This window comes from Rhipicephalus sanguineus, unplaced genomic scaffold (assembly GCF_013339695.2).
Source record: "Rhipicephalus sanguineus isolate Rsan-2018 unplaced genomic scaffold, BIME_Rsan_1.4 Seq4173, whole genome shotgun sequence".
Classification (NCBI taxonomy): domain Eukaryota; kingdom Metazoa; phylum Arthropoda; class Arachnida; order Ixodida; family Ixodidae; genus Rhipicephalus; species Rhipicephalus sanguineus.
In genome coordinates, this window is record NW_023615206.1 from 6,389 (window position 1) to 25,604 (window position 19,216).

At 49.0% G+C, this 19,216-nt stretch overlaps 2 protein-coding genes across 2 annotated transcripts; both read left to right on the forward strand.

The window, feature by feature from the left end:
* Nucleotides 1-234: 234 nt before the first annotated feature.
* LOC119377239 (E3 SUMO-protein ligase ZBED1-like) lies at nucleotides 235-1,086 on the forward strand. Its single transcript, XM_037646804.1, has one exon. The coding sequence runs from the start codon at nucleotides 235-237 to the stop codon at nucleotides 1,084-1,086; it is 852 nt and encodes a 283-aa protein (XP_037502732.1).
* A 13,528-nt stretch (nucleotides 1,087-14,614) lies between these two features.
* LOC119377240 (uncharacterized protein K02A2.6-like) lies at nucleotides 14,615-17,524 on the forward strand. Its single transcript, XM_037646805.1, has one exon. The coding sequence runs from the start codon at nucleotides 14,615-14,617 to the stop codon at nucleotides 17,522-17,524; it is 2,910 nt and encodes a 969-aa protein (XP_037502733.1).
* The last annotated feature ends 1,692 nt before the right edge of the window (nucleotides 17,525-19,216 follow it).

Here is a 19,216-nt window from a genome sequence, read left to right on the forward strand (position 1 = left end):
CCCTACTATTCGCCCATTCTAAGTTTCTTCGCATGCTATATTCAAATGTTGGACAAAGCACAGTCCACCCACCTGGAGGTCTCGTTCTTGCGTGTACAGGCTGAGCCCACACACGCCCAGGCACCGGCTTGTGCTCGGGTTGTCCTGCACACAATTACATCGACAAGCGCAGGGTTAGACTAAACGGGAAGCGACCATCCACTGCCAATCTTAATAGATTGCATTTTCTTTAAGATGTTCAATACCTGCCGCACAAAGAAGCTGAAGCAGCTGAAGCTGAAGCTGAAGCTGAAGGAAGCCATCTGTTTGGAGCTGGCCACCTCTGAGACAACAGTGGCCAACCAGGCACCACAGGAGTGGAAAGCTGTGGCTGGACTAGTCAAAGCTCTTGAACCAATTGCATCGGCGACCAAAGATCTTAGTGGCCACAAATATGCAACTTTGTCATCAGTGGTACCGCTTTTGTATGGAACACAGATGGTTCTGAAAGACTGTATTGCAGCCGATGATGACACCTCAGAGTTTGCTAGAAATTTCCTGAAAAGCATGAGGACAAGGTTTCCAGGGCAGGACGAGCAAAAGAAGTATGTGCTGGCAACCGCCTGTGACCCAAGGTTTAAGAACCTCTTCTGTACTGAAACATTCCAGGAAACAAGGCTTTTGGAGCTTGCAAGAACTGAGTTGCAGCAGCTCCCTCCAGAAGAAGAATCAAGTGACTGTGTCGAAGCGTCGACATCTACAGCTCACAAGGAGCGTGTCAGCAGCATCTGGAACAGCATTGAGAAGCTGGCAGTGTCATCAGAAAGAAGACACTGCACTGAAACAGCCAACATCAAGGAGTTTAAGCGGTACCTTCGAGAGCCCACTTGCCGCAGGGACCAAGACCCTCTAGCATGGTGGAAAGAAACAGGCAAGCAGCATTTCCCAGAATTGTGCAAGATGGCGATGAAAGACATGGGCATTCCCGCAACAAGTGTACCAAGTGAAAAGTTGTTTTCAACGGCTGGTAACATTGTTACGGCCCGGAGGGAGAAGTTGACCTCAGATCACGTACAACAGCTGCTTTTTTTGCATGAGAATTTGTAAACATTTGTGCGTCTTTTAAATAAACTTAATATTCGATACTCGATTCGATATTCGGCTTTTTTTCCTTAAGTCGATTCGAGACTTACTATTCGGTATTCGCACACCCCTAAAATTTAGTTAAGATTGAGCCAAAAGTAAAAAAAATTTTTAGGACCCACGTCCCCCCTTAATCTGAAATACAGTAGAACCTCGTTGATACGTTTCCGAAAAAAAACGCGGAAAATAAACGTATGATCCGGGAAAACGTACGATCCGAATCCAGTAAAAATTGAGGCTGACAAGGCCATATTGAGGTGCAAGGGCAAAAAACATTTATTTCTCAAAAAACATGGAGGGACTCTTCGATTTTCAAACTCCTGGCATCTCGCTGGCCGCCAGAGGTCAGCCAGCTAGTTCCGGTCCTGACCGAAAATAACGTCGTGGTCACGTGTATTGAAATCCCGAGACAACCCGAATATTGCAAAATCGAACTCTGTGACAACCAGCGTAAACGTAAAGAAACGCTACCGCCATCTCAGCAGACGAAAATTTGCGCCGCATGAGCGTCGGTTCTTTCTGCATTGCCGCTTGGAAATATGGGGCTAGGTTTGCCGAAGAGCGGGAGTTATAATCTCGAGCATGCGCATTTTTAGGATACGACCACGTACGTTCGAAAGATCACGCGTGACTCGCCCCGTCCGTGAAGAAAACTGCCGCCCCTCTAAAGGCTTAACAAGCTCAACTCTTCGCAGTGCACGTAACAATCGCGGTACAACACGGTATGCGATATCTCGCGAGAGTGTCCCCGAAAGTGACAGCTGTTCGCGGCTATCGCATACTACGTCGCACACTCGCGCTGATCAGTTTGCGTTCAGTCTTAACTTGAGACATGCGCTGGTATGTTCGCCGCCACTCGTAATCGCACCATCTCGCACGGCGGAACGGGCTTTAAAAGATAACGCCCGGCGTAATGGCAACCGAAGGTGAAGTCCCCAAGCGCCCACACTGCGATCTGTCGAGTCCTCACAAAGATGGCGGCGAGCGCGCATCGTCTCGTTTTGGCGTTTGATAACCAGAAACCTCCTAGATATCTTCCAAAACAAATCTTTTCTGTCTGCTTCTGACGACCCGCTGGTAGGCAGAACTGCCCAGCCAGAGAAATACGAACGCCGACTGGAATTGCGCCGGGCGGAGCAACCCCAAAAACGATTGCGCTCCGGGAGAAAAGTGTGCGGGAAATTATCGGCCATATTGTCTAGGCACAATGGCAGCGTTGCTATGGTTACGGGTCGCGGCGTGTTGTGCAGTGGTGGCGATGCGACGGCGGCATGTGCGTTTCCGCGGCAAGCCGTTCGAAGATTGTGACGGCCAGCGTCGCCGCCTGCCTTCGGGTCGGTGTGTGGTTGACAGAGAGCGGCGATCGAGCAATTCGGAAGAGACGCGGAGGCGACAATTGAGCAAAGCAGAGAAAGCACGGAGGGGGGAAAGGCACTGCGGAGAAGCTGCCGTCGCCGAGAGGGCCTTTTTTCCACACCTGAATGAGAGTTTCTGAGTACAAAACGTATCATACGACCCCAGTTTTCCGCGGTGCTGAACGTTGCTGCCGAATAATCGTATTTTCCGGGAACGTATTAACCGGAACATATTGCACACAGCTGTATTGGGTTATTTTTAATTTTCGTGATTTCGAGCGTAGGAGCCGGGAAATCGTATCAAGCGGGAACGTATCAACGAGGTTCTACTGTATTCGGTATTCTGAAATTCGTAGTACTGAAAGTTTTTTACATTGGCAATATAGGCATTCTGGTGGGGATTTCAAAAAAATTCGTTAATCTGAAAATTTTGTTAATCTGATGTTCGTAGTAATGAGATTTTACTGTAGTTACCGCAGGCACGACGGGGTGCTGTGTCAATGGTCTTGCATTTACTCGCTATCATGCCAGTACTGCAGCTTATTTTTGTTTTTTCGAAATTGGGTTGAGGCAGCTTATCTGGAGATTTATATGGCCTCAATCGTACAATCTGCAAGACAGGTAAGAAGTGGGAAGTCGCCCGGGCAAATTGGGAGAGTTGGCAGATGTGCTACTATTGTACTGACTGTAATCGCACAAAAACCAGGTACATCGATCATCACTTCCTGTGATGGGGATGGTCTGGCAGACTCATTTATGTCCTCAACATTGGTGGCCAATTAGGTCGTGCTTACAGGAATCTCGTGCTGTCTAAAAATAGTAGGCTACAAAAGTGAAAACTGGGACACTTTTTAGGCCTGCTTAGGCAAATGTCAAACAGCTTGTTCTAGAGTGCAGTTAATGACTTCGCAAAATTGATGCAACTTTTTTTTTTCTCCTTTTATTTCAGACCTACAGTTATCTGCCAAAATGCAGACAACTCTGAACAGCTCAATGCAGTAGTACTGTGTCAGGGGACAACAGCTGGTCTAAAATCAAAACAATATTAACTAGGGGTGTGCGAATATTCGAAATTTCGAATATTTTTCGTGTTTGCTATTCGATTCGATTCGCACTGAAATTTTACTATTCGAACTATTCGAACTTCCCAAAGACAAATGCAGTCAACGTCCGGTTGAAAGTGACCCCTTCAGATTTTCAATATGCTTCACCTCATTACACTCTCGTATTGCGGCAAAGCTGCCTTTCAAGCTCCGTTGCGGTCGAACTTGGGCAAGAGACAGTCAACGTCTGATTGGAAGTGGTCCCTAGATTTTCAATAGGCTTCACCTCATCACACCCCCGTATTGCGGCAAAGCTGCCTTTCAAGCTCCGCTACGGTCGCAAATGTATTAAGGGGGGAGGTGGCGATCGAAAAAAAGTTTTTTGTTTGTTGACCTAGAGTAATGAAATTTGGCAGGCACACTGAAGAGTGTCTCGAATAGCTATATTTGAAGTTTCATTGCGATATCTCGAGTAGTTTTCAAATTACACTATGTTACATAATCTGATGACATACTCTGCTGGTGAAAAGCCTAGCAATGTAACAAAACATGCCACGAAGGACCAAGTGGTTTTGATTTTTACTCAAAACAACACTACACAGGATGACATTATTAAAAATTGTCTATTCCTTTTAGTTTTTTTACAAATAACATCCCCATCAGCTTCATGTATTGCATCAGAACTTCTCATGCACTAATTATCACATAAAAAAAAAAACTATGCCCTAAGCAAGGTAAGGAATAATGTCATCCTGTCAACAAGACTTCAAGGATTAAAAGAAAAAAAAAACGGAATCAAAATCTGTGAAGTAGTTGCCAAGATATCTGCTCCACGAGCTGAGCAACATGCCAAAAAAACAGTATTGAGAAAACTGTGTTTAAAGTTTGGCCTTCTCTAAAACACCTAAAGATTGTGGTCTTTGGTTTTTTTTTATGGTGTTTCACTTCTTGGACATGTGGCCTTTCTCCAGTGTGCCTTTGTTCTTTTTTCATAACCTCCTTCTTTTTTTGATCTACAAAAACCAGTATGGATTTCAAACCAATAATAATAATAATATCTGGGGTTTAACGTCCCAAAACCACGATATGATTATGAGAGACGCCGTAGTGGAGGACTCCGGAAATTTCGACCACCTGGGGTTCTTTAACGTGCACCTAAATCTAAGCACACGGGCCTCAAACATTTTCGCCTCCATCGAAAATGCAGCCGCCGCGGCCGGGATTCGATCCCGCGACCTTCGGGTCAGCAGTCGAGCGCCATAACCACTAGACCACCGTGGCGGGGCGATTTCAAACCAAGTTCTCTGTATGAAGGAGTGGTGTGATAGACATGTCAGAAAAGACGATATTGCAATCTAATAAGGCCATATACTGAAATAATTACACATATTTCTTGTATTTATGCTGTCATTAGCATAATTAAGTCTTGCTTATTGATTACAAATAATCATTGAATATTTTTGATAAAGAGAGAGGCTTGTTGTGACAGAAAATGGCTCACACCATGATATCCGATGCCTTCGTTCCAAATAACAAACAGTTATGGCCAAGACGTTAGTGGCACAGGGATTTTTGAGCAATTTATTCAATGACGCGAGTCGGGCAGATAAAAATTCGTCCCCCTGCTTCATACACGTTCTTTTGCCACTCTCGCGTATGAAACGTATTATCATTCGGCCGATCGCGGGACCGCTAGTCTACGAGGCTTTCATTGTTTCAGAACATTCATAAACGCCTGCGGCGATACCAAGCAGGGCTCCAAGCACGTCTAAATTACATCACTAGTGCTTATTGACAGCACTCTGACCGCGAAGTGCTCGTCCGCGGGGTCCGTGGAGCCGGCGCGTGATGTGCTTGGTGGCGGCGTTCTGTGACGATTCGCGAATGCGAAGCTACGATGACGAAAAATCTGCGCGCAGTATACTTGGTCTCGCATTTTCGGGTGCCAACGCGCGAAATTGCTACCGCTGCTCCGAGCAGTTCGTGGCCGTGGGGTCTGACGAGCTTGGCTGTGGAGTTCACTGCCGATGCGTAAAATGCCCATCCGCGGTTCCGAAATGCCGGCGAGCAATGTGCTTCTTCGCTTGCGAAGAAGCACATAGCCGCGGGTACGCTAGCGCGTTGTTCTTGCCCGCAAGGTTCGAGGTTCGTCTCGCTAAACGGCGCCGTGAGCGGAGTTAGGCCTAGTGACGACTCCGAGCAGTAGGTGCGCAGGCCGTGGTGCCCGTTGCTTCGAAGTGCGTAATGCGTGCACTGACTTGCACAACTGAAGCTGCGTTGGCACCATACGTGGCATCGCGGCTTATTCGGGATGCACACTCGAGTGTTGTTTCATCAGAGAAATAATTCTACGTCCGTAGTTGTGACTTTGGTGGCCCCAAGATCAAGCAGCACTTGTTCTGACGCACCGGCGGTGCTACTGCCGTTGATAGACACCGCCACCTGGCGCAGTTTGGCACAACTTACGCTGGTTTAATCAGAATGTCGCAGTAAATCCAATTTGGTGCACTTTGGTGCAAGAGAGGAATCATTAAGGATGCGGTGCAGTGCCCCTTCACCAATAAACAACTCACTAGGCCCATGCAGACCACATCCAATACCAGGTGAAGGAACTTCACCAAGCTCCCTCTTGTAACACATGTACATAAAGTTGTCCAATGAGACCATAGAGAGCGCTGCTAATGTCAGATAGACTGAAAACTTCCTAAGCCATACCTTGGGGTCGCTAGGGTCAGCCCACTTGAGCAGTTCTGCGTAGACACGGTTGAGGTCGGCCACTGTAGGGCCTTGGTCATCTGTCGTGGTGACTGCTGCGGTGGACGGTGGTGCATCTGAGCTGGCACTGTCAGTGGCTGGCTGAGGCGACCCAGCAGGGGGGGGGCTGGCAGGCTGTCCATCACCGGAGCCTCGGCCAGCCTCCTGTCGCATGAGGAAGATCTCGCACAGGGCAGCACCCTTGCGCGTCAGAGCCTCCACCGTTTGCGCCTTCTGCTTCTCCTGCCTGCAAAAATGCTCTCCACTGCTTTACAGAGTCCCCTCTTACGTCACTGCATGCTCGTTCAAAGCTCTGGCTTATTAAGATCACTTCTGCAAAGCCAAAGGTGTCAGTCTGCTGCGCTGAGTTTGATTCCTTAAAATTCTGACTGAAGTTCAACAAACTCAACATAATTTATACAGTAAAAGCTCATTATTTTGCATTTACTTAATTCAAGCTTTTTGATAATTTGAACAAAGTTGCATGGCCCTGCCAAGCTCCAGAGAACTGTACATAATAAAAAACTCATTAACCGCATCTGCCATGGTTAATTTCAACTACACGCCATCATGTCCAGCTCTGGTACTGGTGGTCACTTTACCCGCTATGCGACAGGCGGGCCGACTTGTGTGAGCCACCATAATGATCATCCTCCGAAAACTATTGTGATCAATTGACACATCAGCAACAGTGCCCTCGAACCTCGAAGGTTTATTCTCTGTGGTTGAAAACACTTCATGGCTGACGTATAGATCCATTTTTTGAGCTACCGTAAAATTTCGAGCAAGCGCCCCTACCCAAAAGCCCCCCCTCTCCTCTTTGCACCCCAATCATGCACCGACCGCATCCATGCAACACTGGCCTGCTTGAATCTCACCCAATCCTGCTTAGCAGCCAGATCTCAAAGTGCGTGCACCTGAAATTTGTCATAAAAATTTGATTTTTCCCCCCACATAATGATCACACCCCAAACTCAGTGCGAGACACCCATGACTGTTTTCAGGGTCCCACAAGCAAAACCATGGCCTTCAAGATCTGTATTCTAAGAGGATGCCTATGGCAACGTAATCAACGCAGGCACCTGAGATCTGCGCCAACTTGGCTCATCATTAGAGGGGCTTCAATGCCATGCTTCCTGCAGTCTTCTTGGGTTGCCATTGCGTTTCGTGTGTTTGTGAGCTGTCGTTGTAATGTGCTATGCCAGGAACAAGAGTGAGAAAGTTTCGACTTGAGGGGGGCTTCCTCTGTTCATAGATTCAGCCAAATTTTAAACTGCGCAAAGAAGACAGGACGAAAACAGCAGCACAGGTGCACACATGAAGTGCATCTGCGCTTCGTGTGTGCATCTGTGCTGCTGTTTTCTTTGCGCACCTGTGCTCTTGTCTTCTTTACGCAGTTAAAAATTTTGCTGAATTTTAAAGCAGTTCGTTGCACTGCCATCGCATTGATATCCACTACAGCTTGTGCATGGAGGCTAGTGGTGTGTGCTAAGATGTTAGTAGCTGCCTCCGGCTGTTCTTGCTACTCTGGTGTCGTTTTCTCTAAATGCAGTGGGTGCGCCATTCAAGTATGATTAAAGGTTCTTTTCTTACATTTCTTGGCAAATCAAAGGCACTTTGTCCCTCCCACTCTCCCTCCTTACCTACAGTGGTTTCCATGATGATGATGATGATATGTTGTTGATTGGCACAAAAGCCATATGGTGGCCAAAGAGCGCCAGGAGAAGATAACAAACATGAACACTGGTTACGTTAAGTGGCTGTATACGGGCCTAAAATTCTGCGCGCTAAAGGCGGGTAAAACATACGAGTATTAAAATCATGAGTGATGTAAAATGTGTGCTGTGAGGATCAATGACAAAAAGGTAGTGACAATAAAACTACGGAGATAATATCAGCACGAATGCCTCATCAACGCCCTTGTGTCCAAGGGCCGCGAGGCAGGTGCTTTCTTTATGTAGCAACTGCAGCAGTGACTTCTGTTCAGAGGTCGTGCTATAGATTGCCTGGGCATATCATGAAAACTGCACACATCGTTTAAAAACACGAACAATGATTCATGTTTAAAAAGCGGATCCCTAACGAAAAACATCGATGTATGAAGTGGTATTTGCTGTCGGTAGGGTAATGAAAGGTGTTTTCTTCTAACACTGTCTAATTCTTTACGTTGGATTAAAATGTGAAGCACGGTAAGTGGTTCACCACATTTCTCACACATGGGTGGATCACCACCAGACAGAAGGTATGCATGTGTGCTGTGTGTGTGTGTCCTGTTCTTAGCCTGGTAAGTGTTACATCTGTGTGGCGTGACTTCGATAATGGCGGCCAATTACCAAGATGCGGCTTGACAACGTGTAGTTTATTTTGTGTGTGCCTATCCCATGATCTCTGCCAAGAATCCCTGAGCTTTCGTTTTAGAAATATAATAATTGTTGGGGTTTAACGTCCCAAAACCACGATATGATTATGAGAGACGCCATAGTGGAGGGCTCCGGAAATCTCGACCACCTGGAGTTCTTTAATGTGCACATAAATCTAAGCACGCGAGCCTCAAGCATTTTCGTCTCCATCGAAAATGCGGCCGCCGCGGCCAGGATTTGATCCCGTGACCTGCGGGTCAGCAGTCGAGCACCATAAACACTAGACCACCGCGGCGGGTCTCGTTTTAGAAATGGTTTTAGGTCTAGTGCAGGGACGGGTATGCCTGTATCGGCAGCGTTTTCATGGATGGATGCAGCTAGCTGGTCCGCCAAGACGTTTCCTTGGATCGCGCTATGACCTGGCACCCAGCACATTACGACAAGAGTGTGCAGAGCGAGACAAGGACAGGGTTTTTGTGTTTATTCCGTCTTTTCAGACCCTTTATTGCACTTAGTGAATTGGTGTAATGTACTCCACTTTGTAGTATTAATTGATTAATGAGTTCGATGGCCGCAAATATCGCATAAGGCTCTGCTGTGAAGATGCTTGGATTTTGGTGCAGAACGCCGGCATCTGAAAAAGATGGACCGACCATTGCGTAGGGCACAGAAGAATTCAGGACAAGTGTATTTCTGCTGCAGTTCGAAGAAGTACGTACGGATATGTGCAACAGTCGCGTGTTTTGTAACTTCCTCAAAGGATACATCACATTCTATTAGCTGCCACTGCTACGGCAGCAGAGATGCAGCAGGAGCCATTAGACTGTGTTCATAGAGCGACAGACTCATTTCCTCAGCTAGGCTCCTCACGCAAAGTGAGCAGGGCTGTCTCACCGAAGCATGGTTGTCAAAGAGGGCAGAAATGGACAAATCATTGCCAGTAGAGTGTGAGGAGTGTTTGCATTCACCTTGAGAAAACATACAAAGGATAAGTAAGATCTCTGCAAGTGGAACGACCACTGGTTCCAACGTTGAGGCTTTCTATGGGGCTCGTTCGAAAAGCACCCATTGAAAGGCGAATGCCTAGATGGTGAACTGGGTCCAGCATTTTTAATGCAGTTGGTGTCGCAGACTGATAGACAATGGCACTGTAGTCAAGTTGTGAGCGTATGAGGCTTTTGTAAAAATTCATCAGACATTTTCTATCAATGCCCCATGATGTACGTGACAAAGCCTTCAGTATATTCATTGCCTTCATGCACTTGTTTTTGTGATTTTCGATGTGAGGTACAAATGTCGATTTCATGTCCAAAATGATGCCTAAAAATTAGCTGACCGTGGAAGTCAATGTTCGGATCGGGATGGAGGCCTCTCTTTCCTGAGAATAAGACGCAAGTGCTTTTTCTGCGGATCAAGGCTGAACCCGTTCTCGTCTGCCCATTTGGTTACCTTGTTCAAACAAAGTTTAACCTGCCACTCACACATCGCAAGATTGCATGATTTAAAACCGATCTGCACGTCGTCGACATATATGCAATAAAACATAATGCATGATCTGCACAGACACAGCGAATTCATTTTTATAATAAATAGTGTGCCACTCAAGACACCACCTTGCGGCACTCCAGTTTCCTGGACAAATGTTCGGGACAAAACATTTCTCACTTGGACACAGAACGTGCGATTGGACAAATAACTAAGGGTGTGCGAATATTTGAACTTATGAATATTTTTTTAATAGTGTCTGCTATTCGATTAGATTCACACTGGAATTTGACTATTCGAAGTATTCGGACTTCTGGAAGATAAATACAGTCAACGTCCGATTTTTCGGACTCTCTAAGGACCGTGAAATCATCCGAATAATCGGGCTGTCCCCCGGAAAACGAATTCATGCTTTCTTATTCCACTCAAGTGGTCAAATCGCCACAGCCATATCCGAAATAGCTTTAATGCTTCCTAGTACACTTATCAAGCATTTTGGTGCACGTCCAGGCTCTTGTGAATACATTCGGTACCTGCCACAAACCTCGCTTAACTACGTGCCAACCGCCAATTCCAAATTTGCGCCTCGCGGTGAGTGCTGCTGAAACCAGCAAAGCGCGGAATAGATTACGGCTCTCTCACAATGGAGCAGACGCACAACACAAAGACTGCGGTGGAAGAGCGGATGGCTCGCCCTGCTTTTCCTTGATGTGCGCATGAACGTAAACGATGCACACACGTATCGCCGAATCTCCGCCGATACGCAACATTTGCTGCTGTGTGAAGCTGATCACCAACTAAGCTGATGCCGTCACTGCCGCGGCGGTTGCTGTACCGTACGTATAGAGTCAATGGAAAATTTTCAGAGCATACGAGCAACATTTAGCGGCGGCGACGGCCATTTTCCTTCCAGGCTGTCTGGCACGTTGCTAGCGTACGCGGAGAAGCGACCGGCCTCTGCACCTCGATGTCTTTCTGTGTGTGCGTCTTTCTTCAAGAGGATATTGGAAGTGATTTCGAGTCATCAGTGGTTATGAATGGACTGCGCGATGAGCAGCATAATAAAATGAAATGTACGACGATTGTTGTCATGTGCTTGCGAACCATCTTCATGGCTTCATCGGTCTCGTTTCATGCGGCGTGACGTCGTGTGTATTTGCTAGGTCTGGAGCTAGGTACAAAGCTCAGTGACTTCGTATAAAACGTCATTTACTTGGACATTGGGTGAATAGAGTGTTTGCACTAGCTTTTCAGTGCGCAGTCTGTGTTCAGGTTTACTGCATAGTGCCCGATTATGTGTTTGACTGATCGTTGAAGCACACCTTATTTGTGCACCTGCTGGTTCAGCTGGCCTATGCTGACCTATGAGGTAGCGCCGGCCACGTCGTATTTTTTTTTGTTTTTTTTTATATAAACGGCTCTTTTCAGAGCCACCTAAACGATGCATTGGCTGAATTGCAATGGGAATCTTGTACTCCGGCCGTGACCCTCTCCGTCAGCGAAAAATACCTACCAAAAAGGTGCGTTTTCACGTGCATTCGTTTTTCCGGACTGCCCGATTTTCCGGACGTTTTCGCGGTCCCTTGAGGGTCCGGGAAATCGGACGTCGACTGTATACTGTTTTTAAAAACGTGTCCAGATTGCCACCTAGGTGACCTCCCCTAAGTAGACGTATTCCTTTAGAGCCTTGCTACCAGGGCTTAAAGTCTCCCTTCATTGGAGGGAGGGCATTGGAAACCATGCAACAGTGCAAAAACAAAAGATAAAGGAAGGGGCAACAACAGAGTCAGCATGAGTGACTCTGTCGTCATACCTTCCTTTATTTATTTATTTATTTTTTGGCGCTGTTACATGAGTTGACTATTTTTCCTTTCGCAAATATTTTTATCATACTTCTCGTGAAAGTAGACCTGCTCCAGCACACCCGTTTTCCTCGAGCTTCTATAACCAGCAAGCAAGATGTGCCAGCCCAGAAACTCACTTGTCGCAGGGCAGGGGAGCCAGGTAGACGGGCACCTGCGCACCAGGTCGAGTCATGAGGGGCGCGAACTTCTTGGCCGAGGCGATCATGGCCTGCCCCTGGGAGCGGTAGGCATCCAGGGCAATGGCACTGGGCAGCTTGTGCGACAGCTCCAGTGGCATATCCGAGAGTCGCTCAACCAGGGCACTCTGCTCGTGTCGCACATGCACCCGCAGCACATAGTCCCCCTTCTCCAGCTTGGTCGAGTACTGCATGTTGAAAAAGCACAGCGTGAACAGGAGGGCCAGCTGTGGTAGCTTTGCAGGCCACTAAGCGAGGGCACATCTAACGAAGCCAATCAAAGCATTGGGGACATTAGGTATTTGTTGTAATAATTATGACCAAAATTGACAAAAGCACCCTCTTCGCCAGTGGGATCTGGACCAATGAATTACACGTCCAATGGTCCACTGCTCGATGCTCAATCTTTTGTTGGGCATGATTGCACATTAAAGTACAGGCTGTGGGGTTTTGAAAAAGCGTTCTCGGAACACATGGAGACAGTACACATCGTATTGTAACAAACACGTGGATATTTATTAACAGCTTTTATATAATGGCAAGCCTGCCAGATAGATCTTAGAGATAAGTGCAGTAATATGCGAAATACTACAATACAGTAGAACCTCGTTGATACGTTCCTGCTTAGTACAATTTCCCAGCTCTTACGCTTGAAATCGCGAAAATTAAAAATAACCCAATACAGCTGTGTGTAATACGTTCCGGTTGATACGTACCTGGAAAATACGATTATTCAGCAGCAACGTTCAGCACAGCAGAAAACTGCGGTCGTATGATACGTTTTGTACTCAGAAACTCTCATTCTGGTGTGCAAAAAGGGCCCTCCCGTGTACTTGTGTAGCACGAAGTCGCAGACGGCCGCCGCGCGGCAACGGCGGCTTCTCCGCAGTGCCTTTCCCCCCTCTGCGCTTTTTCTGCTTTATTCAATTGTTCCCTCCGCACGTTCTCTGCTTTGCTCAATTGTCCCCTCGCGTCTCTTCCAAAATGCTCGATCGTCCCCTCCGTGTCTTCTCCGAATTGCTCGATCGCCGCTCTCTGTCAACCACACACCGACCCGAAGGCAGGCGGCGACGCTGGCCGTCAAAATCTTCAAACGGCTTTAAAAAAAAAAAGTATTTTCTGTAGCACTTGGCACAATTTTGCTGAGCATTGCAAATCCTTCATCTGTAGCCGGTACACAGATGTACACTCGTTCCGCACACTTTGTGATAATATTAGTTTGCCGTTCCGGCGCCCGGGGGCGTCGATGTTGCAAGGAAATAAATACGGCGCACATGACCGGCCAGTCATGTGTGTAACCCGCCAACGTACGTGTGTGTGATTTGGTCCGGTGACCGGCATGGCCCAGGACTACCCGGTTATCACAAGTGGCGACGAGGTCGACTGACGAACCGCACGGGCACAGCACAATCGCACGTCGTCATGCCTGTCGTGGGGAAGCTGGATTCGTTCGACCCGAGTACATCGGAGTGGGCGGAATACCGTGAGCGGGCCGAGCTGTACTTCATCGCGAACGACATCCCGAGCGACAAGCAGACAGCTGTATTTTTGACATGCTGCGGTCCAGAGACTTATTCTCTGCTACGAGGCCTCCTAGCACCAAGCAGGCCCGCCCAAGCAGGACTGACCGAAATTTTTACTACACTTGGCAAGCACTACGCCCCCCGCGTATCAGAAGTAGTGGCAAGTTTCAAGTTTTTCTCGAGGCATCGAAAAGAGGGGGAGACCGTAAGTGACTACATTGCCTCGTTGAAGAAGTTAGCCGAAGACTGCAATTTCGCAACATTTCGAGAGCGCATGTTGCGCGACCAGATAGTCAGCGGAATCAATGACGTAACCATGCAAACACGGCTGCTGGAAACGACGTGTTTAACCTTCGAAACTGCGAAGGACACCGTCGTAGCGATGGAAGCTGCGCGTAAAGATTCACGCGCATTGAGCCGTCAGCAAGCACAGCTACTATCTGACGAAGCTCCGGAGCAAGCGAACGTTGTCGCCTCGGGGAAAAATGATTGCTGTTGCTTTCGTTGCGGGGGAGGTCATTCTACGCGTTCGTGTAGGCACGGCAACACGATCTGTCACAACTGCCGTCAAAAAGGGCACCTTGCAAGAGTTTGCAGAGTTCAGCCGGGGAGTAGAAATGTCGACCGGAGCCAGTCTAGTCGCAGCCGGTCTAGTCGCGTGAACAACCTGGGCGACCTGCCTGTCTCTGCTGAAGAGCCCGAAGTTTTCGACTTGTGGACGCTTCACACAGCTAGTTCGGAGCCAATGCGCATAGCGGTTGAAGTTAACGGCGTAACGCTCGATATGGAGTTGGACACCGGCGCAAGTGTGTCGACCATTGATGAAGGCAAGTTCGCCGAGCTTTTTCCGTCGGTGCCGTTGGAGCCATCGAGTGTGCAGCTGAGAAGTTTTTTCGGCGACATGAAACGCGTCCAGGGAAAGCTGGAAGCAATGGTCAAACTTGGCGACAAGGAGCGCCAGCTGCCACTATTTGTCGTGAAAGGGGCGTGTCCTACGCTGTTTGGACGAAGCTGGATGAAGGCCTTCAAGCTAGGCATCGCTCAGACGGAGGGAGTCAACGTCGTGAAGTCTACGGAAGACCTGGTAAGCCAATATCACGAAGTTTTTTCGGAGCAGCTTGGCACGTTTCACGGCGTTGCAGCTTCTATATCCGTACAAAAGGGCGCGAAGCCACGTTTTGTCAAGGCACGTCCGATACCATTTGCTTTGCGTGATCGCGTTTTTGAAGAACTACAGAGGATGGAACGGGAAGGCGTTATCAAACCGGTGAAAACGTCTCAGTGGGCCGCGCCCATCGTTCCTGTATTGAAGCGCGACGGCCGGGTTCGGGTCTGCGGCGATTTTAAGACTACCATAAACCCGGTGACAGTCGTCGAGTCCTACCCCATTCCTAGGATTGAGGAACTTTTTGCGCGGCTTACAGGGGGCAAGAAGTTCACAAAGCTTGACTTGCAAGACGCCTACCAGCAGGTCCCACTCGATGAGAAGTGCCAAGAGCTAGTCACCATTAACACTCCGAGGGGGCTATACCGATTCACAAGGCTGCCGTTCGGGGTTTCATCAGCTCCAGCTATATTTCAGCGAGAGATGGAAAATCTTTTGCACGACCTTGACCATGTCGTAGTGTACTTTGACGATATTCTGGTCACAGGAACCAGTGACAAAGAGCATTGGGAGAACTTGGGCCGAGTGTTGGATCGCCTGAAAACCGCGGGACTGCGGCTGAAGTTATCCAAATGCGAATTCTTGAAACCAGAAGTCCAGTACTTGGGTCATATCATTAGTGCGGCTGGGCTGCGTCCAAACCCGGCTAAGACTGAAGCAGTGCTGGAAGCCCCCGCACCCCGAGCGGTCAAGGAACTTCAGAGTTACCTCGGGTTGGTTAATTTTTACAGAAGATTCTTGCCAAACCTTTCTGCCGTGTTACAGCCGCTCAATAGTTTGTTGGCGTCGGGAACACCGTGGCGCTGGGAAACTGATGAAGAGCAGGCATTTCGGAGAAGCAAGGAGCTATTGGCCTCTGCTGCTATATTGGCACACTTTGACCCAGGAAAGCCAACTGTGCTTGTCACTGATGCCTCTCCCTTCGGTATTGGAGCAGTACTGGCGCAGCGAGAGCCATCTGGAGAAGAGCGCCCCATTGGTTTTGCTTCCCGCAGCCTGGCAACCGCGGAGAAAAACTACAGCCAATTAGACAAGGAGGCATTGAGCCTTGTATTTGGCGTTACAAAGTTCAGGCAGTACTTATGGGGCCGGCATTTCGAGGCCGTCACAGATCACAAACCGCTGCTCGGCCTGCTCGCAGCAGACAAACCAGTTCCCGAATCCTGTTCTCCGAGAGTGCTAAGGTGGGCCTTGCTGCTGTCGGGGTACAGTTACGACCTGAAGTATAGGCCGGGTTCACAAATTGCACATGCCGATGGGTTAAGCCGGCTACCTCTGCCAACTGCCGAATTTGTTGTTGACTGCCCTGCCGAAGTGTTAATGCTCGAAGGAGCATACCCGGGGGTACTGTCGTCAAATGCTGTTGCGGCAGCTACCTCCAGAGACCCGGTGCTGTCGAAAGTAAGAGCAGCGTTGTGGTCAGGCTGCCAGACAAACCTAGGTTCAGAGGGAAGACCCTACGAGACGCGCTTTCATGAGATGAGTGTGCAAGGGAATTGTCTATTGTGGGGCAACAGAGTCATTGTTCCAAAATCCTTACAAAGGGAAGTCCTCCAGTTGCTGCATGAGAGTCATCCAGGACTGTCCAAAATGAAGGCAGTTGCGCGTAGCCATGTGTGGTGGCCTAGCTTGGATAACGACATAGCGATAACCATTCAAAGGTGCCGTATGTGCCAGGAGCATCAAAGAGTGTCACGACCAGTGCCTGTCATGCCCTGGCCGTTCCCGGAGAAACCGTGGTCACGGCTGCATGTGGACTATGCCGGTCCTTACAGGAACACCTATTTTTTTATCGCAGTCGATGCTTTCTCTAAGTGGATTGAAGTGTTCCCGGTCTCGACACCCTCGGCTGAAGCAACTATTTCCTGCATGCGAATTATGTTCGCAAACCAAGGCCTTCCAGATGTGGTCGTGTCGGATAATGGGCCAGCATTTACCAGTGAGCTCTACTCCACATTCCTCAAGAAAAACGGGGTGAGGCGAATGCTGGTGCCACCGTATCATCCAGCGTCTAACGGTGCTGCAGAGCGGGCAGTGCAGACGGTCAAAAACAAGTTGCGGAAGGCTGGCCCTGGAGATATTCGCACTCAAATTGCCCGCATGCTCCTGACTTACAGGTCAACGCCTCACGAGGTCACGGGTTGCTGTCCGTCGGAGCTGCTGTTGGGGCGGAAGCTGAGGACTGCGTTGGACCTGCTACACCCAGACCTCAGGACTAAGGTGCTACAGAAGCAACTTAAGCAGAAAATCAGATGCGACCAAGGAACAAGACCCAGGGTTTTGGGTCACCCTGGTGACCAGGTGTTCGCAAGGAACTTCCGTCCAGGTCCTGCGTGGCTCCCTGCAGTCGTCACCGAACAACGCACTTCGTCCATGGATGTTCTACTGGAGGACGGACGGCGTTTAACTCGACATCTGGATCACATCCGCCAGCCCCCTGAGGAACTAAGTGCAGACAACCAAGAGTCGGGCAGCCCAGTAGCTACAGGTCTGGCTCCAAGCTTGGACGTGGGTCAGAGGCAGCTAACTCCGGATCGCCTTCACGACACCGAGTCTAGGCAAGATCCCAGGGAAGACGTGGCGAGGGAAACGGAACTTGCTGTCACAACACCCAGTACTCCTGTCCTGCGTCGAAGTGCCAGAATTCGACGACCAGTATCGCGCTACTCACCTTGAACAAATTGTTTGCATCCATTAATAAAGGGGGGAGGGATGTGATAATATTAGTTTGCCGTTCCGGCGCCCGGGGGCGTCGATGTTGCAAGGAAATAAATACGGCGCACATGACCGGCCAGTCATGTGTGTAACCCGCCAACGTACGTGTGTGTGATTTGGTCCGGTGACCGGCATGGCCCAGGACTACCCGGTTATCACAACTTTTGTTCAGACCCCAGCCGGGGGAACAACAATGCGGCCCAAAGAAAGGAGGTTGTCGCTTCTCCAGTCCGCCACGGTTCGGTACAAGACCTACGGAAACGCACATGCCGCCACCGCTGCACAACACGCCACGACGCATAACCATAGCAACGCCGCCATTGTGCCCAGTGAATATGGCCGATAATTTCCCCCGCGCTTTTTTCCCGGAGCGCATTCATTTTCGGGTTGCTCAGCCCGGCGCAATTCCAGTCGGCGTTCGTTTTTCTCTGGCTATGCAATTCTGCCTACCAGCGGGTCGTCAGAAGCTGCCAGAAAAGATTTGTTTTGGAAGATATCTTGGAGGTTTCTGGTTATGGACGCCAAAACGAGACGATGCGCGCTCGCCGCCATCTTTGTGAGGACTCGACAGATCGCAATGCGGGCGCTTGGGGACTTCAGCTTCGGTTGCCATTACGCCGGGCATTATCTTTTAAAGCCCGTTCCGCCGTGCGAGATGGTGCGATTACGAGTGGCGGCGAACATACCAGCGCATTTCTCAAGTTAAGACAGAACGCAAACTGATCAACACGAGTGTGTGACGTAGTATGCGATAGCCGCGAACAGCTGTCGCTTTCGGGGACGCTTATCACTTTCGCGAGATTTCGCATATCGTGTTGTACCGCGATCATTACGTGCACTGCGAAGAGTTAAGCTTGTTAAGCCTTTAGCGGGGCGGCAGTTTTCTTCACGGACGGGGCGAGTCGCGCGTGATCTTGCAAACGTACGTGATCGTATCTCAAATGCGTATGCTCAAGAATATCACTTCCGCTTTTCGGCAAACCTAGCCCCATATTTCTGAGCGACAATGCAGAAAGAACCGACACTCATGCGGTTTAAAGTTTCGTCTGCTGACACGGTGGTAGCGTTTCTTTACATTTACGCTGGTTGTCCCAGAGTTCGATTTTGCAATATTCGGGTTGTCTCGAGATTTCAACACACGTGACCACGACGTTATTTCCGGTCAGGACCGGAACTAGCTGGCTGACCTCTGGCTGCCAGCGAGATGCCAGGAGTTCAAGAATTGAAGAGGCCACGTTTTTTTAGAAATAAATGTTTTTTTGCACTTGCACCTCAATTGACAGTTAGCACCTCAAATTGAGGCTTGTCAGCCTCAATTTTTACTGGATTCGGACAGCATGTTTTCCCTGATCGTACGTTTATTTTCCGCGTTTTTTTTCAGAAACGTATCAACGAGATTCTACTGTATACACAAAAACATAACACTGTGGCGAAGCAATTGGTACTGTTTAACGGTTGCGCTCTCCAGCGGCTCCTAGTGGGTCGTCCTCTTCTAAACGCCGCTCGCGCTCGGGGCCCGTGCCTTTGCCTTGTCGCCGAGTGCCGTCCAATAAACAGCTTAACAACACATACAGTGTACCACGAATATGGCGCCGCCGACATTTGACGCACCATGGGAGTCTGTGAGACCGAGCAGCAGAATCATCCCCATGC

What these genes read in the sequence shown, in the direction of transcription:
- LOC119377239 (XM_037646804.1), top strand. Translation starts at nt 235, where the DNA reads ATGTTCAATACCTGCCGCACAAAGAAGCTGAAGCAGCTGAAGCTGAAG.
- LOC119377240 (XM_037646805.1), top strand. Translation starts at nt 14,615, where the DNA reads ATGGTCAAACTTGGCGACAAGGAGCGCCAGCTGCCACTATTTGTCGTG.